Source organism: Myodes glareolus, chromosome 21, assembly GCF_982192425.1.
Source record: "Myodes glareolus chromosome 21, mMyoGla1.1, whole genome shotgun sequence".
Classification (NCBI taxonomy): domain Eukaryota; kingdom Metazoa; phylum Chordata; class Mammalia; order Rodentia; family Cricetidae; genus Myodes; species Myodes glareolus.
The window spans coordinates 12,727,047-12,753,196 of record NC_142046.1 but is presented as its reverse complement, the minus strand read 5'-3'; the positions used below and the strand labels follow the sequence as shown (position 1 = coordinate 12,753,196).

The 26,150-nt window shown below is 48.4% G+C and overlaps 1 protein-coding gene across 2 annotated transcripts in view; it reads right to left on the bottom strand.

The window, feature by feature from the left end:
• Stxbp1 (syntaxin binding protein 1) overlaps positions 1–26,150 on the bottom strand; it is a 62,580-nt gene that overhangs the window by 34,749 nt on the left and 1,681 nt on the right. For both annotated transcript variants that reach the window (XM_048432139.3, XM_048432140.3), the window contains exon 2: positions 3,050–3,099. In XM_048432139.3, coding sequence (XP_048288096.1) covers positions 3,050–3,099 — 50 coding nt within the window. The remainder of the gene's footprint in view (positions 1–3,049; positions 3,100–26,150) is intronic.

Here is a 26,150-nt window from a genome sequence, read left to right as displayed (position 1 = left end):
TCTCTCACTGGCTTCCTGTAGGAGGCTATTCCCTGGGGCCTGGAGGTGAGCTGGGGCACACAGTTGCCTTCCCTTCCCAACCTCAGCTTCTAGACAGCAGCGTTTTCTCTCACTGACTCGGCTTCAGGAACTTTAAAATACTCAGAGGCATGTTCATAAAATCAGACAAAGAGGAGGGAGTGACGGATGGTGCCGACGCTCAGAGGCCGTCACAGCTGGGGTGTTTTCAGGGGGTAACTTGCTCTCATGGAGACGGGGCAGTGTCCACACGTATGGTGGGTCACAGGGCCTAGCGCAGCTGGCATCGGGGTTCCTACCTTCATCAGCACATATCTGTCCAGACTAGATGCACAAGAATGTTCCAGCTCTGCAGTGTTCCCCTCGTCTTCCCTAAGTCCCTCCACCCCAGCAGAGAGAAAGAGCCAGCCGTGAGAGCAAGGCCTTTCTTCTCCTTCATGATACAAAGCAGGAGGCCATGAGCAGAGCGCTACTGCAGCACAGCAGCCCCTGAGCCTCATCTGAGGAAATTCCCGGGTCTGCAAGTCCTGCCTGATGGAAACGGTGAAAGAGAGACATGCCTACGAGTTCCCACCAGACAGCCTCCCCTCTAGAACTGTGGGGATCAAAACAGAACCCACAGGGCCATATCTGGGCTTCAGTGTCCTTCTGTGCCAATTATCTCCCAGGCCAATGAACATGAGCACGTGTGGGCTCTTGACTCCAGGGAAACGTCCGGTTCAAATGGACAGTGTAGAGCCTTCACCAGCATGAGGAAGATCCCGGAGAGTCCCACCGGCTCTTGGCTAGTGTGATACCACCTCAGAGAACCTTCACCTACTGAGGTTCCATAGAAAAAGCCTCTGAACCAAGATCACACAGGATGTCATGCTTGGTCCCGTGGGGATGCTCTCAATCCTGCCAACTACCCTCCAACTCTACCCTCTGTGCATAGGTGGGAGACTGTGTTTGCATGCATGTCTTCATGTGTGTGTGAGAGTGCACATGCTGATGCCACGTGTCCTCTACAATAGCTCTCCACTTTATGTACTGAGGCAAGCTCTCTGGCTGAACCCACATCTCACCAATTCTGCTGACCATTAGCCAACTATCACCCGAGTGCTGGGGTCACAAGCCAAGCATGTAACCATGCTGCCCAGCTTGCTTGTGTAGTGTGGGATGTGTACTCTGGTCCTTACCCATGTGTGGGATGTGCAATCTGGTCCTTACCTGTGTGTGGTGTGGGATGTACACTCTGGTCTTTACCCTTGTGTGGGTGTGGGATGCCCACTCTGACTCTTACCCGTGTGTGGGTGTGGGAAGTGCTCTCTGATCCTTACCTGTGTGTGGGTGTGGGATGTGCTCTCTGATCCTTACCCTTGTGTGGGTGTGGGGTGCCCATTCTGACCCTTACCCATGAGTGGGTGTGGGATGTGCTCTCTGGTCCTTACCTGTGTGTGGGTGTGGGATGTGCTCTCTGGTTCCTACCTGTGTGTGATGTGGGATGTGCTCTCTGGTCCTTACCTGTGTGTGGGTGTGGGATGTGCTCTCTGGTCCTTACCTGTGTGTGGTGTGGGATGTACACTCTGGTCTTTACCCTTGTGTGGGTGTGGGATGCCCACTCTGACTCTTACCTGTGTGTGGGTGTGGGAAGTGCTCTCTGATCCTTACCTGTGTGTGGGTGTGGGATGTGCTCTCTGATCCTTACCCTTGTGTGGGTGTGGGGTGCCCATTCTGACCCTTACCCATGAGTGGGTGTGGGATGTGCTCTCTGGTCCTTACCTGTGTGTGGGTGTGGGATGTGCTCTCTGGTTCCTACCTGTGTGTGATGTGGGATGTGCTCTCTGGTCCTTACCTGTGTGTGGGTGTGGGATGTGCTCTCTGGTTCTTACCTATGTGTGATGTGGGATGTGCTCTCTGGTCCTTACCTGTGTGTGGGTGTGGGATGTGCTCTCTGGTCCTTACCTGTGTGTGGTGTGGGATGTGCTCTCTGGTCCTTACCTGTGTGTGGTGTGGGATGTCCACTCTGGTTCTTACCTGTGTGTGGTGTGGGATGTGCTCTCTGGTCCTTACCCGTGTGTGGGTGTGGGATGTGCTCTCTGGTCCTTACCTGTGTGTGGGTGTGGGATGTGCTCTCTGGTCCTTACCTGTGTGTGATGTGGGATGTGCTCTCTGGTCCTTACCTGTGTGTGGTGTGGAATGTCCACTCTGGTTCTTACCCGTGTGTGGTATGGGATGTGCTCTCTGGTCCTTACCCGTGTGTGGGTGTGGGATGTCCACTCTGGTCCTTACCTGTGTGTGGTGTGGGATGTGCTCTCTGGTCCTTACCTGTGTGTGGTGTGGGATGTGCTCTCTGGTCCTTACCTGTGTGTGGTGTGGGATGTGCTCTCTGGTCCTTACCTGTGTGTGGTGTGGGATGTGCTCTCTGGTCCTTACCTGTGTGTGGTGTGGGATGTGCTCTCTGGTCCTTACCTGTGTGTGGTGTGGGATGTCCACTCTGGTTCTTACCTGTGTGTGGTGTGGGATGTGCTCTCTGGTCCTTACCTGTGTGTGGGTGTGGGATGTGCTCTCTGGTCCTTACCCGTGTGTGGGTGTGGGATGTCCACTCTGGTTCTTACCTGTGTGTGGTGTGGGATGTGCTCTCTGGTCCTTACCTGTGTGTGGGTGTGGGATGTGCTCTCTGGTCCTTACCTGTGTGTGGTGTGGGATGTGCTCTCTGGTCCTTACCTGTGTGTGGGTGTGGGATGTGCTCTCTGGTCCTTACCTGTGTGTGGTGTGGGATGTCCACTCTGGTTCTTACCTGTGTGTGGTGTGGGATGTGCTCTCTGGTCCTTACCTCTGTGTGGTGTGGGATGTCCACTCTGTTCTTACCTGTGTGTGGTGTGGGATGTCCACTCTGGTTCTTACCTGTGTGTGGTGTGGGATGTCCACTCTGGTCCTTACCTGTGTGTGGTGTGGGATGTCCACTCTGGTTCTTACCCTGGCACGGCATGTGGTCCATCCACTGAGCCGTCTCCCCAAACCCTTTAGGATCACAAACTGCTCTACTTACCTTCCACTCCCCCTTCTTCTTAACTTTCTTGATCACATCATGCATGATCTCTAGAAAAGGGGGGAGGGGGAGAAAGAGACAAGGGGAGAGGAAGGGAGAGAGGGAGGGAAGAAAAAGGAGGGAGAGAGACTATTACTATAATTTCAAAGACTTCCACGCCTGCCTGTTGGCCTGGGGCGTGTGCCCTAGGCCTTGCTCTCCTCAGTCACGCGGTTCAGTCTGTGGACAGAGACACAGTCACCCACCACAGAGGCGCTTCTCTTCCTGCCTTCATAAACCACCGACTCACAGACACTTTGATCTCAGGGCTTCTTTATGATTCCCAAACAAAAGATCCCAGAGGTTATCTGTACGGGGAAATATCTACTGGCCTCCATAGCAAAGCTGAGCCAGGCATGTGCACACACCTGAAATCCCAGCGTGTGGGGGCTGATGTCGGTGGAGTCTGAATTTGAGGCCAGCCTGGGACTCAGAGGTAGCAGAATGTCAGCCTGGACAATGAAGGGAGATGCTGTTCCCAAAGCAAAGGTAAGCTGAGCAGAATGCCCGCCGATTCCCTTACAACAACAACAGACCAGTGCGCGATGACACAAGCGACAGTCTAGCGGATGAGCAGTAACTATTCTCTCCGTCACAGAAATCCAGGGAGAGTGCTGAGGCTCTACATCTTTGTGGCTCTCCTTACTGTCTGGCTTCACAGCGGACAGCTGTCTGTCCCTTCTGCTTCTGAAGCCAATCTGTCTGGAATCCGGTGAGCATGGAAAGGAGAGCAATGGCCTCACAGCCTTCCTATGGAGACAGCTGTGACCCGAGTCCTCCCGGGGATGTTAGACATGGAAACCACTGTTCTAAGTCATTAAAAGGCTCTGATCAGGTCAAACACTCCAGTCAGCAGGGGCTTGAGGTCTTCCACACTGTGAACTCAGCTGTGCCATGCTCTCACCCATTGTCATGGCAACATACATGTCTGAACGGTCATAGAGGCCTCATACATGTCTAAACAGCCACGGAAACCTCACACACGTCTGAAAGGCCACAGAGACCTCTCACGTGTCTGAACAGCCACAGAAGCCTCACATGCATCTCAACAGTCACAGAAACCTCACACACGTCTGAATGGCCACGGAGACCTCACATATATCTGAATGGCCACAGAGGCCTCACACACGTCTGAACAGCCACGGAAGCCTCACACACGTCTGAATGGCCACGGAGGCCTCACACACGTCTGAGCGCCCACGGAGGCCTCACACACGTCTGAGCGCCCACGGAGGCCTCACACACGTCTGAGCGCCCACGGAGGCCTCACACACGTCTGAGCGCCCACGGAGGCCTCACACACGTCTGAGCGTCCACGGAGGCCTCACACACGTCTGAGCGTCCATGGAGGCCTCACACACACGTCTGAACGTCCACGGAGGCCTCACACACGTCTGGGCAGCCACAGATGCATTGTAGAAAATAGGACTTTTGCTGCTCTGAAAGCCCAAGCCACGCATCATCCTGGAATGACGAAGACTATGGCAAACATATGCAAGCGTTTCTCACATTCGAGTCCCTGACCACCCTTCTAGGACACAGATGTGGAATCTGTCTCCCATCATCTTCTGTAACCCAAACTGTCGAAAAGTGTTCTCAAGTTTCCAGTGACTTTTCTTCTGACGATTAAAAATGAAAATAGCCTGTTGGGGTGGGTGGGACACGCCTGGAACCTTACCAGTTAGGAAGTAAAAACAGGAAGAAGCTGAAGGTGAAGCCAAACTGAGCTATGAGTTCAAGACCAGCCTGACTCAAAAAACCAAGGGCTGGGGATGTAGCGTGCTGGTGGGCAGCTTGCCCAGCACAGGTCGGGCCCTGGGTTTGAGCCCTGTCATCACAGAAGAAAACAGTGCAAGAACACAAATCCCTGATGTAAACTTGAAAAACACAGACGGATCATTTTAAAATGCCAGGTATTACTTTAAAACAAGCACCTGATGCCTGTTTCAGGAGGCTGAAGTAGGAAGATGGTAAGTTCAAAGCCAGCCTGAGTAATACCTGTGGAGGAGCAGAGCAGAGGGGGATGCACGCCTTTAATCCGAGCACTTGAGAGTCAGAGGCAGGTGGATCTCTGCGAGTTCAAGGCTAGTCTGGTCTACAGAGTGAGTTCCAGGACAGCTAGATCTGTTACACTGAGAAACCCTCAAAAAAGCTTAAGTGTCCTGGGTTCAATCCCCAGTTCCACAAAGGGAAAAAGAAAAGTCATTTGTAATCCTACCAACTTAAAATGCAGTTAGTTAACATCTAGTTCATTTTATACTAGCTGACTTTAGTAACTTCATATAACAGATCATATTTCAGGTTTCTCTTTTACTTTATGTACTCATTTTCCTGTGTTAATAAAACTGCATCCTGTGCCAGGCGGTGGTGGCACACATCTTTAATCCCAGCATTGGGAGGCTGAGGTAGGTGGATCCCTGTGAGTTTGAGGCCAGCCTGGTCTATATAGCGAGTTCCAGGACAGCCAGAGAAACACTGTCTCGAAAAACCAAAATAATAAATTAATTAATATAGGAGAAATACTTCTAGTTCCTGGAACTTAAATGTCTGTGTTGATTTGGGGGATTGAACTTAGGGTTCCATATACTCTAGGCGAGTGCCCTACCACTGAACTGCAGCTTCAGCCTTCTTCCAAGTATCTTAAATCACAATGGTCCACACCATACTCAAAAACATTTCCAGGCTGGGCAGTGGTGGCTTACACCTTTAATCCCAACACTCGGGAGGCAGAGGCAGGCAGATCTCTGTGAGTTTGAGGCCAGCCTGGTCTACAGAGCTAGTTCTAGGACAGGCTCCAAAGCTACACAGAACCTTGTCTCGAAAAAAATAAACAAACAAAAAAATTTACTAAGTGACAGAGTAATTAGGTTATATTCCTGTAATAGCCTACTGTGCACCCACTGGAAATAATGATATGGGAAAACATACGCTCATGCCTTTTTCCCCTCACTAAGTGCTGGCTGGGGACCCCCATGGTTCCAGACATTGTACTGCACTGGAGGAACAACACAAGCTCTGACCAGGTCATGATAGGAGCAGCACCCAGAGCTTCTCCTACGTGCCCTAAAAAGAACAGAGGAGCCAGGACAACACAAACAGGCACAGAGCAAGGCCATCCCAAGGACACTGGGCCTGACCTCGAGACGGCCCCTAGACAGAGAAGAAAGGAACACTGGCAAAGCTTCCAAGGGACAAAGAAAAGACGCTTGATGTTTGTGTGGGGCTGAGGACAGCGGCAAACGACACAGGGTCCTGCAGTCCTTGGCCAAGGGTATGATTTTATTTGATGGGTGCTGTGAAAGCATGGAAGGTAGGGAGGGAACCTGCTGTGATGTGATGAGGTGGCAGGGAGCGGGAAGACGTGACACAGTATCTACCCAAACCCCAGTACCAGGAATGGTAACACAGAAATGGGGGCAGAGATCACTAGAAGGCAGCAGGAGAATACCAGGAATCTTATTTTGCCTTTCTAAAGAGTGAAATGTGGGCTGGGGAAATAGCTCAGTGGTTACTGGCTGCTCTTCTAGAGGTCCTGGGTTCTATTTCCAGTATGTTGGCTTATAATCACATATAGTTCCAATTCCAGGGAATCAAATGCCCTCTTCCAGGCTCCCTGGACATCAGGAACACACACGATATACATACATATATGTAGGCAAAACACACATACAAATATGATGATAAAAATTTTAAAGGTAGAAGCAGGATGATCTCCGGGAATTCAAGGAGAGCCTGGTCTACATAGTGAGTTCCAGGAACAGCCAGAGATATGTAGAAGACCCTGTTTTGGGGGGATGTGGAGAATAAGGGGGATGAGAGACAACTAAGGGGGAAGTTTGGGTAGGCAGTCAGAGATAGAACCCTAGTGTAGAATGGTCTCAGCAGCAGTTACAAACTGGGGAGTTACACAGAAATGGGGGGTCCTGGAAAGATAGCTCAGCAGTGAGGAGCACTTGCTACTCCAAGCACTCACAAGGAGTGGCTCGAGCCGGGCCGTGGTGGCGCACACCATTCATCCCAGCACTCGGGAGGCAGAGGCAGGCGGACCTCTGTGGGTTCGAGGTCAGCCTGGTCTACAAGAGCTAGTTCCAGGACAGGCACCAAAGCTACAAAGAAACCCCGTCTTGAAAAAAACAAACAAACAAACAAACAAACAAACAAAAAACCACACACACACACACACACAAAAAAAACCCCAAAGAGTGGCTCACAACCTCCAGTAACTCTGGCTCCAACAGATCAGTGCCTTCTTCTGGCCTCTTCAGATACCTGCGTGAATATGACACATACATACATGTACATGCACACATGCACAAATAAAAATAAAAACCAAAGTTTTAAAAAAAAAACTACAGAGAGAGAAATAGGAGGTAAGACTGGAGATGTGAGCTTGGCCCTCAGTGAGAGGAGAGAGGACAGTCGGCAGATAACCTTGGAGGACTGCGAGAAGGAGAACAAATAAACTAACGGGACAGATGAGAACGCAGAGGAAGCTTTGTCTGCTCTGAAAGCTGTGAGAGAGCAGAGCATTCGCGGGCAAAAATAAACAGAAGAGAATCCAACAGAAAAGACGACAGGAAGACCGCCTCCCCTTTCTGGGGATGGGGGGACGGAGCTGGGGCATGCAGCGCCTGACCTAACGGGGTGGGGGCAGTGAGCAGTGTTAGTGAAGGAAAGAAGTATCTTCCCAGAGACCAGCGGAGTGAATTCCTGCACGTTACCATTTCTGGACAGCTCTAAGAGCCAATTTGAGGTTTGTGACCACAATTTCAAGTGAAACCAGGAAACCTGGGCAGATTTTCATTTTATTTAGTGCAAGTTGACCTCAAGGTTGCAATGCTCCTGCCTCAGCCTCCTGGGTGCTGAGATTAGAGGGTCACCGCTGCACCTGGCTTTCCCTCCATCTCTAGAGGGTCCTAGGGGTAGAATTCAGGTCAGGCCACTCAGCCATCTCTCCAGCCCTACAGCTGCCCCACCCCAATTAATTAATTAGGTAATTAATTATAGTAAATGAAATCACTAGGGCGTTAGAATCCTATCTGTTTCATTGAAGGTTAGCATGTCTATGATCCAAATGCAAACACAACTGGTTTTTGTTGTTGGTTTGTGATCTAAATTATTTATTCTCTCTGTGCCTTAACTCCGTACCTTCCACCTGGGAATGACAGCTCTTGGGAGACTCTTTGACTTTTTAATTTTTTAATTTATTTATTCATTTTGATATTTCTTTTTTTCTTTTTTTTTAAATGTCTATTTATTTATTTATTTATTATGTATACAATATTCTGTCTGTGTGTCTGCCTGCAGGCCAGAAGAGGATATCAGACAGATCTCATTTCAGATGGTTGTGAGCCACCATGTGGTTGCTGGGAATTGAACTCAGGACCTTTGGAAAAGCAGGCAATGCTCTTAACCACTGAGCCATCTCTCCAGCCCCTCATTTTGATATTTCAAGAAAGGGTTTCTCTGTGTAGGCCTGGCTGTTCTGGAACTCATTCTGTAGACCAGGCTGGCCTTGAACTCACAGAACTCTGCCTGCCTCTGCCTCCCAAGTGCTAGGATGCATGTGCCACCACCGCCTGGCTAATTTATTTTCTGGGGTTATAATATTACCTCATTTCTCCCTTCCTTCCCTCCATCGGAATCCTGCCAAACATCCCTCATGGCTCTAGTCAAATTCGTGACCTCTTTTTTTCTTTAATGTTGTTACATACAACTATTTTTTAGACGCATAGGCAAATTGGGAAAATGTAGAGCAAATGTTCCTTTTATGAAATAAAATGATTAGCTTTAATTGCTGATGTGTTCCAGTGTCGCTCCATGCTTCTACTAGGAAAAGACAACAACAAAACAAAGCAGCGAAGAGGGCTCTGGAACCACTCTGGAGGACTCCACTGCTCTTGTCTGCTGTCTCTGTGAGGAGAGCTGGGGCATGTGCGGGGGCACGCACGGTGTGCAGGGTGTGCAGGGTGTGCAGGGTGTGCACGGTGTCCTGGGCTTCTGTTAAAGCCAGCAGAGCAACCTCAGCTGACCGCAGGACTCCGCCGCCCCCTGGCTCCCTACTCCAGTCGAAAGGCATGCTTCCCTGCGGCTGCCTTGGTGCCGTGCCGCAGTGCTCTGCCACTGACCTACACATAGTTGACCCCTCTGCTTTATCTGAACTTAACAAATGACTTGGGATGAATGTATCTTTTGCTACCAATAATTAATTTAAATGCAGTGGAAGATTTTGCCCTTGAGACGTTCTGGTTGGGGAAGGTAGTGATACAAGCCAAGCCCAGGTGTCCAAAGTCACACCAGCCGCAGTATGCTCCCTCCCTACGCTCTCAGAACATATATTTGTCCAGGGTATTCTTAACAGCCAATCCCAGTCCTGCCCTACATTCTGTAATCCAATACCAAAAGGGAAAGATGGATTAGAGCCCATTTTAGCACCAAGAATCAGTGGCCCAGGCTATTTTCTAGCATATAATCCATCTCTGCCTCTACTTTGCAGATCTCCTCTGTGTGGAGAGACCAAGAGCCATCTAGAGCTGATCAAGTACTCAACCTCCATCCACCTCGGGCCACACAAGCACAAAGACCTGAGCCTGAACCTCAGCACCCACATACAAAGCCAGGCGTGGTGAAATGTATCTGTGACCCAAGTGCTGGAAAGACCGATGGGAGGGGCTGGCTGGGGCTTGCGGCCTGTCAGTCTTGCTTAGGTGAGCCCCAAGTCCTAGTCAGAGACCATCTCAGAAAGACGGTCAGCTCCTGAGGAACAACACCCAGCCCTGTCCTCTGATGTCCACGTGCGCCCACACACCCCCGCGAGGACACCCGCGAGGACACCCGCACAGGCACGCTCTTATGTCATGTACCTGCACACATTGTAATGAACTAATGTGGTCAGGGCTGGGGCTCTGCAGGAAGCATTTTTCAGGCAGGAAAGCAGGTGCAGTAGAAGAGTGAAGGGGCAGACCAACTGGTGAGTGCCATGGAGCTCTGGGAGGACTGCGCAGGGCAGCAGGGCTTGGTGAGGACTCTTACAGGCCCTGGACAGCCTCCTTCCTGTCCTGCACCTTCGTCCCTGTCCCATCCACGACATCTCATATGGCATGACGATTTGGCAAAATGCCCACACAGAACCTTCTGGTATAGACGAGTGGAGTTCTGTGATCTCTGGTGGGCCCCATAGCTGAAGGAGGTGACTCATCCAGGGTTCTCCACTCTCGCACTGCCCCAGTGTTCAGAAGACCCAGTTCAAATCCTGCAGCTTAAACAGAGAGCTCAGAGGTCTTCCCACAGGGCCTGCTGGGGACATCTGTCTTCATTCTTGAAGGACAATGCAGGTGAGCAGTGGCTGTCCTGCAGTACAAGCCTGCGAACCAGATGGGTCAGGAAACTCTTTCCGTGGTCCTCACACAGATGCAGTGAGGACTGTGCTGCCGTGAAATCGTAGAGACACGAGCAACGCTCAGGGAAGAACAGCCGCCATCTTAGAACGCACTGCCTTGCTGGGCTGTTGTTTTGTCCTGGAGACAGATCCAGAATCTTCTGTGTGATAAACTCATGCTCTACCCCCAAACTGTACCCCAACACACACACTATTTTTTTTTTTAAGACAGAATCTTACTATGTAGCCCTGGCTATCCAAGAACTCACTATGTAGACCAGGCTGGTAGATCTCTGTGAGTTTCCAGGCCAGCCTGGTCTACATAGAAAACTCTGCGTTAAAAAATAAAATAAAGTCGGACCTTTAATTCCAGCACTCGAAAGGCAGAAGCTGGTGGATCTCTGTGAATTCAAGGCCAGCGTGGTCTACAAAGTGGGCTCCACTGCTACAGAGAAACCCTGTCTGGAAGAACCAAAATAAATAAATGTCGATCTGCATGCACTGATAGGCCCTTAGCAGTTTGTGGTTGTCCTTCTGCCTGTCTTCACAGCGTCTAGATTGGATTGGGGAGTACCTTTATATGGTCAGAAAGCTACAGACTCATGCTGGAAAAGCTCTTATGTAATATCCTTGTTTTGAAAAAACAAATTGGAGATTACACTGGACCAATCACTTGTCACCAAAGCCGGCTGCAGTTTACCATCTGTGTGACACCAGGACCGAGAACAGTGGTGCTGGTCTCACCTTGAGCTTTACTTTGGCTGTGATTTATTTGGAGAGGAAACACTGTGGTTTTAAGAAAAGATGTGTCATGTAGGTTGTCTAAAAATAAAGTGCATTAACTTCACTTGAAAAGAAAGAAAAAAGGGAATAAATAATGTGGTTTTTCTTAACACGGGACTGTCACAGTCTTCAGACGATGCCCCCCACTTACCCTTATAAACAGCATTTACCTAAGATTTTAATTTACTATTTGTATCTCAACTGTACTTGCAGATGCAAGAGAAACCAAAATAGATACCACAAATCATGAGTCACTGCAAGAACATGATGCCCTCTCTGCAACTGCTGAGTGGCTGCTGCATAGCCATTTACGTTTGATTCTGGGGTGGTAGGGAATGGGAGGGAAGAATGGGGCCCGAGGGTGTGAAAGCTGGGTTGACGATGGCTTGATTACCATGGTGAGCACACCCAGATACTGCGTAAGACTTGGATGCCCAGCCAGGCGGTGGTGGTGCACGCCTTTAATGCAGCACTCAGGAGGCAGAGGCAGGCGGATCTCTGTGAGTTCGAGCTCAGCCTGGTCTACAAATCTTTTGGACAGGCTCCAAAGCTACAAAGAAACCCTGTCAAAAAAAAAAAAAAAGAGAGAGAGAGAGAGAGAGAGGCTTGGATGCCCAAGGTGATGACATCCACGACATGAGCTGCCTGCCAGATCCTGAGGAGTGCATGCCAAAGAGCATCTGCTATCGGAAAGCAAGCCCTAACCAAGACCAAAAGGGTGCCAGGCCAAGTCAAGTTACAGAAATGATTTCACTTTCTCTTTCGAGAGACATCCTCCTTACATTTTCCCGTTTCATGAGGTTGAGAGCCAAAAGTTCAAGAAGGTCTCTCAGGCCGGTCAATGCCAAGAATGGCCCTGGGGACATGGACTTGGCCCTGGCTTCCATAATTAGCACCAAAAATAATAAGAGACACGATAATAAATAAAATAAAGGGAGTTACCTTGTTCTTCCTATGGTTGCCTAAACACAGTGTTCCTTGGACAAAAGGAACATTATAAAAATACACACAGGTGGGAAGACCAGCAAGAAACAGAAACTACAACAATTCACATTTTCTTAAAGCCTTATTTTGATACTTTGAACCCCCCGCCCAAAAAAAAAAAAAAAAAAAAAAAAGGAAGACCGGGCAGAGGGGCCACACCAGTAATCCTAGTGACTCAGCAGCTAAGGCAGGAGGATTGCAGGTTCCAGGCCTATCAGGAAACATACTCCAAGTCTCAACACTTAAAGGGAGGCAGGGCAGCTTAGTGGCCCAGGGTTCAATCCCTAGCATTACACATACACGCACACCGGGAAAAGAGCAATGAAAAAAAAAATAACAGTGCCACAGGAGGCAGTTTATATGTGCCCCTTTCTATATGTGCCCCTTTCTATATGTGCCCCTTTCTGTATGTGCCCCTTTCTATATGTGCCCCTCTCTTTCTTTTTTTTTTAAAGATTTATTTATTTATCTTTATTATGTATACAACATTCTGCCTCCATGTATGCCCGTGCGCCAGAAGAGGGCACCAGATCTTATTTCAGATGGTTGTGAGCACATGTGGTTGCTGGGAATTGAACTCAGGACCTCTGGAAGAGCAGCCTATGCTCTTAACCACTGAGCCATCTCTCCAGCCCTATGCGCCCCTTTCTTGCACCACCAACAGGGGTGCTCATGTACCAATGCCCATTTAGTCTCCAGTCTGAGTGCATTTCTCTGCCAACCACCGAGGTCCTTTCAGCACAGACTCTCTGTAAGTCAGCAGAACTGAGATGTGGCCAGCAGACGCATTAGCAGAAGTGGCATCTGTATTTCCCAGAGAGCAACATAATGGGGAAGTGTGCGCTGAAGAGAGGGAGATGGAATGGAGCGCTTCCTTGGATCTCAGAAATCCAGAGCGGATCGGACAGTTCAATGCTTTGAGACAGGGAATGAATCTACCCCCAGGGAATATCTTGGCCAGGGGGTGCTACTAAACGCCTACAATCTGATCCAAATACCAACAGTACCAAGTTGAGAGAGTGCCCTAGCTCATCTGATCAAGGACTGGCAGTCCCTCTGGATCCTTCAATATAGACTTTTATAGGTATCACACTGACATGAGAGGGAAGCCAGGTATCACACTGACATGACAGGGTAGCTCCAAGAGGCAGGAAAACAGTCTCCCAGCAAGAACAAGCACACAGAAAGCTCCGGGTTCAGGAGAACTACTTCCTTTTCCCCAACCCTTACAATAAGATATCAGGAAACGTGGGACTGGAGCGATTAAGAGCATTTGTTGCTCTTGCAGAAGACCCAGGCTTGATTCCCACAGTACGGTTCACAATCGTCTGTAACTCTGGTTCCAGGGCATCTGAAAGCCTCCCCAGACCTTTGTAGACACCAGGCACACATGTGGCACACAGACATATACACAGAACACCCATATACACAAAATAAAAATAAACAAATCTAAAAATATCTTATACGATTAAAAAGAAAAAAGATACCAGGACAAAGAAACATCCTATTTGGGTTTGGGCTTAGGATCGAGCTCAGGAAAAGGTGGGGCTCCAAGGAGAGAAGATGCTGGCAGGCCAAGAGAAAGGGCGGGTGCTCGCTTCCACGGAGTACGCAGACCAAGAGATTCTCCAGCCAGTCTTCCATCTCACAGAGATCCTTCCTTAGCTTGGCAGTGGTACTGTCTGCCGTGTGTTAGCTTTCCTTTGGGCTCTAAGGTCACGATCTTCACAGCTGAGAACAGTTTAAATTGCTTTCCCTGCATGTCTTCGTCCAGAATAGATTGTCCTCACCATGAGCCTTTGCTGTGTTTCTTCCTTCCCTAGAAAACACTTGCAGACGCTGGGATTGATGGGAGGTGGCAACAATCTTTGGCTATAGAGTGAGTTCTGGGCCTGCTGAGCCTTTATGAGACCCTGACTCCAAAAACCCAAGAGAGGAAAACCAAACAACTTGTTACTGTTTCGGTTTTCTGAGGCTCTCACTGTGAAGTTCCGGCTCAAGGCGTGCATCACCATTCTCCCCCAGAATAACATTTTTTCAAGCTCCTATACAGACATTTTATTGTTCTTTTCCACTTGAAATGATGGAGGCTCTACATCAACCGTATGTACTTCCCCAAGTACCTAGGCATGACAGAACATTCTGCTGGAGTATGCAGTGGACGCTGGGAGATGAGGTGGTCGTGGCTACCTGCCCTCAACTGAGCAATGGGAAGGCGGCAGAGGGTGCCTGTGGAAGTTTCCACACTGCGTGACTGTGCTGAGACTCTATGCACAAGAGCGCTCTGTTGACAATGTACCTTGGAGCTTGGGAATGTACCTTGCACACCTTTAATCTCAGCACCAGGGAGATGGAAGCAGGTGGATCTCTGTGAGTTCAAGGCCAACCTGGTCTACAAAGTGAGTTCCAGGACAGCCAGGGCTGTTTCACAGCAAAACCCTGTCTCAACCTGGCTCATTATGAGATGCCTGAATTTGGGCTATCTCAAATACTTGCAATTTTTTTTTGAAGTAAGTAATTTATTTATTTGTTTTTGAGGCAGAGTCTCACTATATAACCCTGGCTGTCCTGGAACTGCCTATGTAGACCAGGCTGACTTCAAACCACAGAGCTCCATCTGCCTCTGCCTCCCAAGTGCCAGGGATTAAAGACATGTGCCACCACACTGAACCCAAATATTTGTTTTTAACCTGTATTCAAGCTCTTGCTTGCCGCCACATAATCAGCCCTAAAATGCTGAGACTTATGACTGCTTATCAGAGAGAAAGAAAAAATATGGCCAAAGAGCCTACACTTGCTGTTAGGGGGCTGGGGTATGGTGACGCAACGTCTGTCTGACGGCCCCTTCCTCGTTCCTTTATAGAAGGCAGTTCTCCTAAGTGGTGTCTCATTTTACACTGAATCTGTGGTCCGACTTTCTACAGCAGACACACTACCTGACTTTGCATCCACGGAACCTAAGCGCATCCTACAGCAGGAGCTGGTGACCCTTGTCTGAGGACAAAGGGATTTCTACCTTCTGGTTCAAATGGGTAGGGATCAATCCATGGAGCAGCCAGCACAGTATATAAAGACCCGAGGTATAAACTCTCACTGGAGTTCCCCAGTGGCTACCCTTACAACGCACCCGCCGTGAAGTTCCTCACACCCTGCTATTACCCCAGTGTAAACCCTGTCTCAAAAAACCAACCAACCAACCAACCAACCAACCAACCAACCAACCAACCAACCAGTGCCTAAGGGTAAACTTAGTGGTAAACTCATGGAGGCATGACTGCTTCATCTTAAAGCCCCAGCCTCTATGCTCGAACAAAGTGAGTCTGCAGGTGGGGTTATTTCTTTATTGTGCAAGTGTGCCTGCTGCATTCACATCACAGCACACAGAACTCTGGTTTGGGGGCCGGCACTCTTATCTGCTGAGGGCAAACAAGCTTATTGGTTAATGACCACAGTGTGAGGTGCAGCCAAATCAGAGCAACCCTTTGCTCAGTTCCCATGCTTCATTTTTCTCCCAAGAAGAAGAGTGTGTCTCTGGATGCCCTCCTGGCTACACTAAAGACTAAAAGTCACATCAGAAGACATCATAGGGGGGCTGGAGAGATGGCTCAGAGGTTAAAAGCATTGCCTGCTCTTCCAAAGGTCCTGAGTTCAATTCCCAGCAACCACAGGGTGGCTCACAACCATCTGTAATGAGGTCTGGTGCCCTCTTCTGGCCTGCAGGCATATATGCAGAAAAAATGTTGTATACATAATAAATAAATATTTAAAAAAAAAGAAGACGACATCATAGGGGCCTGGTCACTTGCTGCTCCTGAAAACCAACACCTTTAAGTTCTTCTCTCTCTTTGGGCTGCCAGGTAGAACAAGCTCCGTTCCTCCTGCCATTACAGTGAGACCAGGGGGTTGTGTGACAGGATTAGAACCAGCAGAAAATCCGACAGATGCTGTATCTCAGCTCAGCGTAAGCTGCCTTTCTGCCCCACTGCCGCAACCCTCGTCCCGGCTCCTCTTGTCCTTGTGAATCTGCTGGCATGAAACACGAGTGTAGTACCGCCTGTCCCCCAAGGCACAAAGAAGGAAAAGGCCTGGTAAGGCGATCCACGCAACAGACAGAGCAATCTGAGTCCTGGGTGAGGGTCCAGTCTGGGGGTTTCTCGACGCCTCCCAGAGCCAGGACCCCATGGCCTGATACCATGCTCACCTCCACAAGACCTGTCTTCCTGACACTATGAAATAGCCACACTTCCTCCTTCAAGCAATGAAGTCAGCACAGACAGCTACTGATCCTAATACAAGGGAAGCACCAGGAGGTGAACAGCCCTCAAGTGACCTGCTACAAAGCCTCCTCGCTGGAGGGTGGAGCTTGCCCCTGAGCTGAAGAGCTGTCGCTGGCTCTAGGTCACTGAGAATTAAGCTCATGGGCCTGTGAGTGAAAAGACTGAGACACTGCCTGACAGACCTGCCTCCCTGCTGGCTGCTCTGCCGGGGCCTAGCTGTCAATGTCAGGGTCTCTCCTTCCTCCACTTTCCCACCCTCTCATCTGACTGTCCCCAATAATTTAGGTCATCTGATGACCCCCAGCCTGCACCTCCATCATGACTTCTCCCTTTGATGCCCCCTGCCCACTGGCTCTCAGCACACACGTCTTGAGACGGAACATAGGTGCCTAGGGAAGCTAATGTTCTCCCACATCTGCTGTTTCTCTTGCCCTTCGTCTCCTAGAAGGCTAAGGAAGTCCAGCACCCCTCCAGCTTCTCTGTGTCTCCCCTTCTCCAGCCCAGCTATACTGAGTCCCTCTTTCTTGCCAACCTCAGCTCTTCCAGCGCTTGCCTTACTCGGGCCCACTGATACCACTTTCTGCACGGCTGGCTTCTCCTTTTACAGGTCTCCTTGTCCTCCCCTGCTTCCCATGGGTCCCGACATTATCCAGAGTCCCAGTGTGGCAAGGTCACTGCTGTGCTGCCACCACCGCCCTGGACCCCACAAGAACCGGGTCTCCCTGGGCTTGGAGGTACAGGCCTAGAATCCCAGCATGGTGGAGGCCAAGGCAGGAGGACCAGGTTACTCATCTACCACCTTGCTGCACAGCTTCCAGCACCAAAGGACTGTCTATATGGTGATTAACAAACAAAGCACTGGGTTCCAGAGCCCTTGGAGGACACTGAGTGAAATCCAGGTGTGTCCTTAAGTTTCTGACATCTCCACAGGCCACCATAGAAAGACTGGCTTCTGGAGACCAATCGAGCCTGTACCTTCACAACTAGGCTCTAGTTGGGGGTTTTGTTCTTACTGTTGATTGGTGTTTTGGTTTTCTTTCTTTTTTTTAAAAAAAAAAATTATTTATTTATTTATTTATTTATTTATTTATTTATTTATTTATTATGTATACAGCATTCTGTCTGTGTGTATGCCTGCAGGCCAGAAGAGGGCACCAGACCCCATTACAGATGGTTGAGAGCCACCATGTGGTTGCTGGGAATTGAACTCAGGACCTTTGGAAGAGCAGGCAATGCTCTTAACCTCTGAGCCATCTCTCCAGCCCCTTGGTTTTCTTTTTTGGTTATTTATTTGTTTGTTTATTTTTGTTTCTTTGAGAGAGGCTTTCTCTATGTAGCCCTGGCTGTTCTGGAACTTGTTGTATAGACCAGGCTGGCCTCAAACTCAGCGATCTGCCTGCCTCTGCCTCCTGAAAACTGGGATTAAAGGCCACCACTTTAAGCAGCGCGGCTTGTTTTTGAACTTACATCTACTTATTCGTGTATATGGGCAGGCACCTGTGTCACAGCCTGCATGTGACAGCAAAGGACAAACTGGGGAATTGTTTCTCTGCAATACCAGATGGATCCAGTTCTGTACAGTGATGGCCAGGGCTATGACCTGTCACAGTGGCTCAGGAGGAGTCCACCACTCTACTCATGAGCTCATGACTAGAAAAGAGCAACCCCCTTGGTGCTGGCGTCCTGAGCCCTTGAGGGCCAGGGGCTTATAAACTGAGCTTTAGACCTAGGGCTGATAGCTCGGGGCCTGAGAACTGGAGGTTCAGAACTGCAGGAGTCCAAAGTCAGGGACTTACAGCTCTCATTGTTCAGGCTGGAGTAAGCTCTAGCCTTTCCAAGTCAGAGGTCTATGGCGGGCTCCTGGCTGGAGATGGACATCTCTAGGTGCTCAAAAGAGGCTTGTTGCCCTGGGCTGGTGTGGGAGGTCCTTCTGCCTGTGTGTTGCTTTTATTGGTTAATGAATAAAGAACTGATTTGATCCTATGACAGGGAAGAACAGAGCTAGGCAGGGAAAACTAAATGGAATGCTGGGAGAAAAAAGGTCTTGGAGTGAGGAGAAGCCAAGGAGCCGCCCCCGGAGATAGACGTGCTGAAACTTTGCTGGCAGGCCACGACCTCGTGGTGATATACAGATTAATAGAAATGGGTTCAATTAAGATGTAAGAGTTTGCCAATAAGAAGCTAGAGCTAATGGGCCAAGCAGTGATTTAATTAATACAGTTTCTGTGTGACTATTTCGGGGCTAAGTGGCCGGGAACCAACAAGCAGCCTCCTCCTCCAACACTGGGCTTTGAGTGCTAGCAACCCTGCAGCGGGAGCCCCAGCTGCAGAGCTCACTGCAGGTGCTGGAACCCTCAGCTCAGACCACTGATGCTCTCTGAACGCATCCAGCAACCAGGACTTATGGCCTTGGCTCTCCCCTTCCACAGTCTCGGCTCTCTGATCTCCCCTGCCCCCCACCCCCCACTTCTGCAGCTGTATCTCAGTATCTCTCATCTCAGCTCCCAAGTTTCTGGTCTTTCCTGCTCTCTAGACCTCGACTACCTTCTTGCTGCGACTGCTACTTCCATTGCTCCGGCTAAGAGCCCAGGCTCTCACCTGTCACCAACCCAGCCCATGACTGCAAGTGGGGCCTGGCAGGGAGGTGCACACCTGTAATCCTGGCACTGGCTGCAGGCAGGAGGATTAGGAGTTTGAGGCCGTTGCTGGCTAACTATCAAAGCCGAGGCTAACCAGAAGACAGTACATAAACACAGACTGCTGGGAGGAGGCCTTTCTGGGCCTAACATGACAATCCCGGGGTTGGGTCACAGGAAAGCAGTTTCCTGGACTGACTTGAAAACAGAGAGAGGCCATACCTCACATGCTGTATACAGACTGACCAGAAAACAAAGGCTTTGCTTGCTTAAAGACAGCGGAAGGTGGGCAGGAAGCTTCCACAAAGCTTCTGCTGTCCATAGCCTTGTTTGGACACGGCTCAGGGTTCCAATCACTTCTGCACCAATCACAAACCTGCCTAGACAGCGCTCATCAGCATTCTGCTTACTAGCCGCTGGAGAGGAACATCCCCTCCAACCCTAACTGAGAATAGTTCACCGAGGGTCGTGTAGAGGTCACAGAGGCTCCTCACGGCAGCACCCATTTCCTGCTCTTCCTTGCAAGTTGTCTGGAGAGGCTGTGCCTAAAGCAACGCCTCCTGAGGTAGACTTTCCTCAAGTTTCTGCAAACCGTTCAAAGCAGCTAGGCTGCCATGACAATAATCCAGCTGGTGGCTGAGAGGCTAATTGATTGACAGGGGAAAGGTGGACACTTGCTCTTAACAGCTTCAAATACTTAGAGGAAGCACATTAAGGCTGCTTACCATAAAGATCCATCCTGGAGTTGGCATTCTCAGCAGCATTTCCCAAGGCTTTACCTCTGGCCAAATGCCCTTAGGAGAGCTGGGTCCCTCTGGTCGACCTCAAAGCTGACATTCTGAAAACGGGTCTCCAAGGGCAAGCTCAGGACCACCAGGGCTGCTGAACTGCCACAGGTAACTATGAAATTGAGCCCGACCGCTTTACTAAAGAAAAAATACCTCATTAGCTACCAAACACCTGTGTGTCTCAGAGGCGCTGTGCACCAAAAAAGCCAGCAGGAAAAGCTATTCAATGGACAGTCAATACAATAAAAAACAAAAGACAGTCAATATACTGCAGACGGACAGATGGCAGCCCTCTCACAACTGATGGAGTCATAGGGAAGCTGTCTGCCCCTAAACCACTGCTCCGGGAAATTCTGCCCCAACTTAAACTATAAATCACGTCATTATAAGATGACAACCAGTTCAAGCAAGGAGGATGATATCTAGAAATAAGCACCACGGAGTTAGGCATAGCTGGATGTGGTGGCACACATCTGTAAACCCAGCTGGTAGGGAGGCTGAGGCAGGGAAACGGCTCTGAGCCACACAGGGAGACACCGTCTCAAAGTTAAAAAGTAAATGATAATAAATAAAATAAACTGGGAACAAAGACACAATGAGAACATCCCAAAATATTTTTTACAGTCAAGCAATGGTGGTGCACACCTTTAATTCCAGCACTCGGGAGGCAGAGGCAGGCAGATCTCTGTGAGTTTGAGGTCAGCCTAATCTACAAAGTGAGTTCCAGGACAGCTAGGGCTACACAGAAAAACCCTGTGTTGAAACCAAGATAATAATAATAATAATAATAAATATACTTTTTACATTTAAATAAATGTCTAAAAAGACAAAAAAGTCTAAAAAGACATGAAATCCTAACTATTATATCAAGAAGGTTATTTTTATTTTGAAAAATATTCAAAGGAGGGAGAAGGAACAGTGGAGCCTAAGAAATGAGTTTAGTCTGGAACATACAGAAAGACCCTATCAAAGAACGGAAGGGGGAGTGGGAGGGGCAGGGGAGGAGGGGAGCAAGCCTTGGCAAGGGATTTATAGAACTTTAGCCTCAGATACTTGAGGAAAGGGGAGCTGGTGAGGCGGTGCGGCGGCTTTGGAGGTTCTTCAGAAAGTTAAATTCTGAGAGCTGGCAAAACATGGTGGAAGAGTTGGGGATTGAACTGGGGCTGAACAGGGGTTGTCATGTGTGGGACAAGCATCTTTACCTGCTAGGCACGTAGGGAGCCATATGATATCATACAATCCATCAATCCTAACCCTAGGCACGTAGGTAGTCATACGATATCATACAATCCATCAATCCTAACCCTAGGCACGTAAGTTGTCATATGATATCAAACAATCCATCAATCCTAACCCTAGGCATGTAGGTAGTCATACGATAGCATATAATTCATCAATCCTAACCCTAGGCATGTAGGTAATCATATGATATCATACAATCCATCAATCCTAACCCTAGGCATGTAGGTAGTCACACGATATCATACAATCCATCAGTCCTAACCCTAGGCATGTAGGTAGTCATACGATACGTTCACACAAACATCTGTGGGTATATGTCAGTGAAACGGCTCAATGTTAAGGGTGCTTGCCACTAAGCCAGATGACCCTAAGTTCCCAGGACGCACATGGTGGAAGGAGAGAGCCAACTGTGGACTTCCACATTTGTCATGGTATGCATTTACACACATACACACACAAAGTAAAATAAATAAATGCGATAATTTTTTAAAAAATTTGTGGGCGATTGCCTAACTGGAAATAACTCAAAGGTCCTTGATCTGGGGGATAGAGGGCATCCACGTGACAGAGCAGTAGTCAGTGATGAAAAGCCAAACTCCAAACATACAACACAGCAGTAAAGGCAATACACTCCGGGAAGGAAGTCACTTAGGGAAGACAGGGAAGTTACTACAGGGGAAGTTGCGACAGGTCTCGCGTGGCCCTGGATGGCCTTGAACTGCGTGAAAACGCAGTTTAGTGTAGCCTAGAACTTGCTGCAATCCTCCTGCCTCTGTACCCTAGTGTTGAGATTGCCAGCATGTACTACTACCACACTGGGTGAAAGAAAGCTTTTTAAAATGTATATATGGACCAGGCGGTGGTGGCACACGCCTTTAATACCAGCACTCGGGAGGCAGAGGCAGGTGGATCTCTGTGAGTTCGAGGCCAGCCTGGTCTACAGAGCTAGTTCCAGGACAGGCTCCAAAGCTACAGAGAAACCGTGTCTTGAAAAACAAAAAAAAAATAAAAATAAAAAATGTATATATGTTGTGTATGCATGTTTGTGTATGTGTGTGAAAATACACGTTTGTATGAACACCTGGAGCCCAGAGGCCAACACTGGTGTCTCCTGCTATTGCTGTCCCCCTTAACTCATGGAACAGTCTCTGTACCTACAGCTCAGATTTGTAGACTGCCTGGCCAGTGTGGTCCAGGGATCCGAATGTCTCCTCTACCCACTCCCTTCGAGCTAGGGTTACAGACGCACATGACCACGCCTGGCACTTTCACCCGGGTGCTGGGATCTGAGCTCAGGTCCTCATGTTTGCACCGCACACAGTTTACCCACTGAGCCATCCAGTCCCAGAAATCACATTTTAAAAGCTGGGTGAGGTGGCACGCACCTTCAGTACCCATACTGGAGGCAGAGGCAGGAGGATCTCTGTGTGTTCAAGGCCATTTTGTCTATATAGTAAGTTCCAGGACAGTCAGGGCTACACAGAGAAACCCTGTCTTAAAAAACAAGACAAAAGAAAAAGAGCTACATATTATTTCCCATTGACATGGTATTCTAGAAGAAGCAAAACTAAAGGTAATGGGAAAAGTTCAGTGGTTGCCAGGACCTGAGAAAGGGAGAATAAACTGTCCAAAGGGAACAGTATGAGCAAATTTATAATTTGCATTTGCTGGGGGTTTTGTTCTTTTTTTAAAATTTTTTTCTTTTTTCTTTCCTTCCTTCTTTTTTTTTTTTTTTTTGATGATAGGGTTTCTCATGTAGCAGCTTGGTTATCCTGGAACCTGGAACTTACTTTGTAGACAAGGCTGCTGGCCTTGAACTTACAGGAAAAAATTCCTCCTGCTGGAATTTTTTGTTTGTTCGTTTGTCTATCTGTTTATTGACACAGGATCTTCCATAGAACCTGCATTTGATTCCCAGTGTCCACATCTGGTGACTCACAACCAGTTGTAATTTAGCTCCAGAGGATCTGACACCCTCTCAGGATCCCACCGGTACCTATACACTCAGGCACAAAAAAACAAATCTTAAAAATAAAAGTTAAAGGGGGCTGGAGAGATCCCTCAGAGGTTGAGAGCACTGGCTGCTCTTCCAGAGAACCCAGGTTCAATTCCCAGCAACCACATGGCAACTGTCATAACTGCCTGTAACTCTAGTTCTAGGGAATTCGACACATTCACAAAGACAAACAAGCAGGCAAAATATGAATGCATATGAAATAAACATAAATAATTTTTTAAAAAACTGAAAACTATAGCCCTGGGTTAGTAAGATGGCTCAGTGGATCAGGGTATTTGCAGCCATTCCTGACCTGGGTCAGATCCCCGGGACTCACATGGTGAAAGAAAGGAATGATTCCTGAAAGCCCTCTGACCTCTACAAGCCTCTACAGCACACTTGCCCCCAAACAAGTAAATAAAGGTATTTCTAAAATTAAAGTCCTGAAACAAACAAATAAGTAGAAAAATAAGTAAGTAAGTAAATAAGTAAATAAATGGCCCTATAGATTCAGGGGATGGCTCAGCTAGCAAACCCTTGTTGGGCAAGCAGGACCTGAGCTTATTCCCAGTAAAAAGCTGGCACACGGGCACAAGAACCCATAATCCCAGCAGGTACAGGTCTGAATTTTCCCCATAATTCTAGCTACTAAGTCTGTTTTCTTTCTCATTGGTTACTGGTGCAGTACTAACTGGGTGCCAGCCCCAAATCATGCACTGAGGACAGACATAAGAACAAGACACCTATACTCTCCCCTGAAGAAACTCACAGACTGGTTGGGCAAGACCAACACACACAAGTGCAATACAATGAGAGAACCCTGAAGTGCTGGGGAAGGAACAAAGCTTCCCGGAGGGCCGTCTGTCACAATCGCGTAACTATTTTGCTGTGGTTTTGGTTTCAGAGGTTTGTTGTTTGTTTCTGAGACAGGGTCTCACTATGTAGCCCCGGCTGGCCTGAAACTTGCAGAGATCTGCCTGTCTCTGTCTCCCAAGTACAGGAACTAAAGGTGTGCGCCACCATGCTTGCTTGGCACAGACCCATGTTTTATTCAGTTTCCAGCTTGAAATGCCCATAGCTCCTAGCAAGCTCTAAACAAATGTCTGTAGAATAAGTTGCCAAGTCGACCCATTACCCTCTTCCGCCTACAGCTGTGGGCTAACCGAAGATGCTCAACTCTGAAGGGACTAGGAGGGCACTGGGACTGGTATAACACAAGTGTGTTAGATTGGGGCAGACTACAGGGGAAGGCAAGGGTCAAACTACATTTGTTTACTTTGATCTTTTCTTTCTTTTCTTTCTTCCTTCCTTCCTTCCTTCCTTCCTTCCTTCCTTCCTTCCTTCCTTCCTTCTTTCTTTCTTTCTTGTTTTGTTTTTGAGACAGCGTTTCTCTGTGAAACAGTCCTGGAACTCACTCTGTAGACCAGGCTGGTCTCGAACTCACAGAAATCCACCTGCCTCTGCCTCCCAAGAGCTGGGATTCAAGGCCTGTGCTACCACTGCCTGGCTACATTTGTTTCCTTTTATTCATATCCTAAATGACATCGTTCATTCAGCAAATGTGGGCCTCCCCAAAGCAAAACGAAGAAAAACAAGCAAGATCATTTTTTACTTATGAACAGCTGACAGTGATGTTGCTGGCTAGTCTTCTGTCAACGCGGCCCAAGCTGGAGCCATCAGAGAGGAGGAGGTCTCGATTAAGAAAATGCCTCTCTCTGATCTGGGCGGCGGTGGACGCCTTTAATCCCAGCACTTGGGAGGCAGAGGCAGGTGAATCTCTGTGAGTTTGAGACCAGCCTGGTCTATAGAGTGAGTTCCAGGACAGGCTCCAAAGCTACATAGGGAAACATTCGGGGGCGGGGGGGGGGGGCTTTAGGTGTAGATGTAGAGTAGAAGGTAGACGCCTTGGGGTTCAATCCTCAACATTGCTTAGAAAGAAACCCTCCAGAGGCTGAAGCTGAGGCTTAGCTCATCCTCAGCTGCCCAGGTTCACCTGGGCTACGTTAGTCTCTGTTCTCTGGACTGCTAAAAAGAAAAAAGCATCTTTATTTCACTCTTGTTGGAAGAAAAAAAGTCTAAGTAGAAACCCCACCAAAAATTAGGAGGTAGCATTTAAATAGGATTCAAGATGCATTTTCCTAAAGCACACGCCTAACTCGATTGTCACAGAAATAGAAGCCTGTTCACACATTCACAAGTTTTTTTTTGTAAAACTGCGTTTATTTTTGTACACCACAGTTTCACTTTGTTTCGAAAGAAATTCTGGCCATATTGCATACTATTTTTTTTACCTTGACGCTTACTTCTAAAAGAGACAAGGGTTATGGTGACATCTACATAATTAGGGGTCTTGGCAGAAGGATGCAAAGACCCTACTTCTGAGCTGGGTATGGTGGTGCAAGCCTGTATTCTCAGCATTTTGGTAGACTGAAGCAGGAGGATTACCATGAATTCAAAGCCAGCTCGCACTGGATGGCAAGTACGAGGCTAGCCAGGGCTACAAAATGAGACCTTGTCTCGAATAAACAAATAAACACAAAAAGATGGACGGGGTGACACACACCAATAAGCTCAACATTTGTGAAGCTGAGGCAGGAGGATTAAGATAAATTTAAAGCCAGTGGAGGTTACACAGTGTCTTCTGGCCAGTAGCTTGGACTACAGAGACTCCGTCTTGGGGGGGGGGTGTTCTATAATAAGTATTTTATTTTTGAATTAGTATTCAAATATAACACCTGGACGGAGTGAGGCTTGACATTCCACCCCACACCTCTAACCCTTGAAAAGGAGGTATTAAGAGGAAACTATGTACACAGAAAGCAAGGGAATTATTTTTTACTTAAGTTGCAAGAAAATGGATACCAGGTTTAAAAAAAATTAATTAGCAATGATTTCACCAAGTCATTTAACTGCTCCAAGCCTCAATATCTTTCCCATGGGTGAAAATGAAGATGTTGACATTAGCAAATCCCTATGGA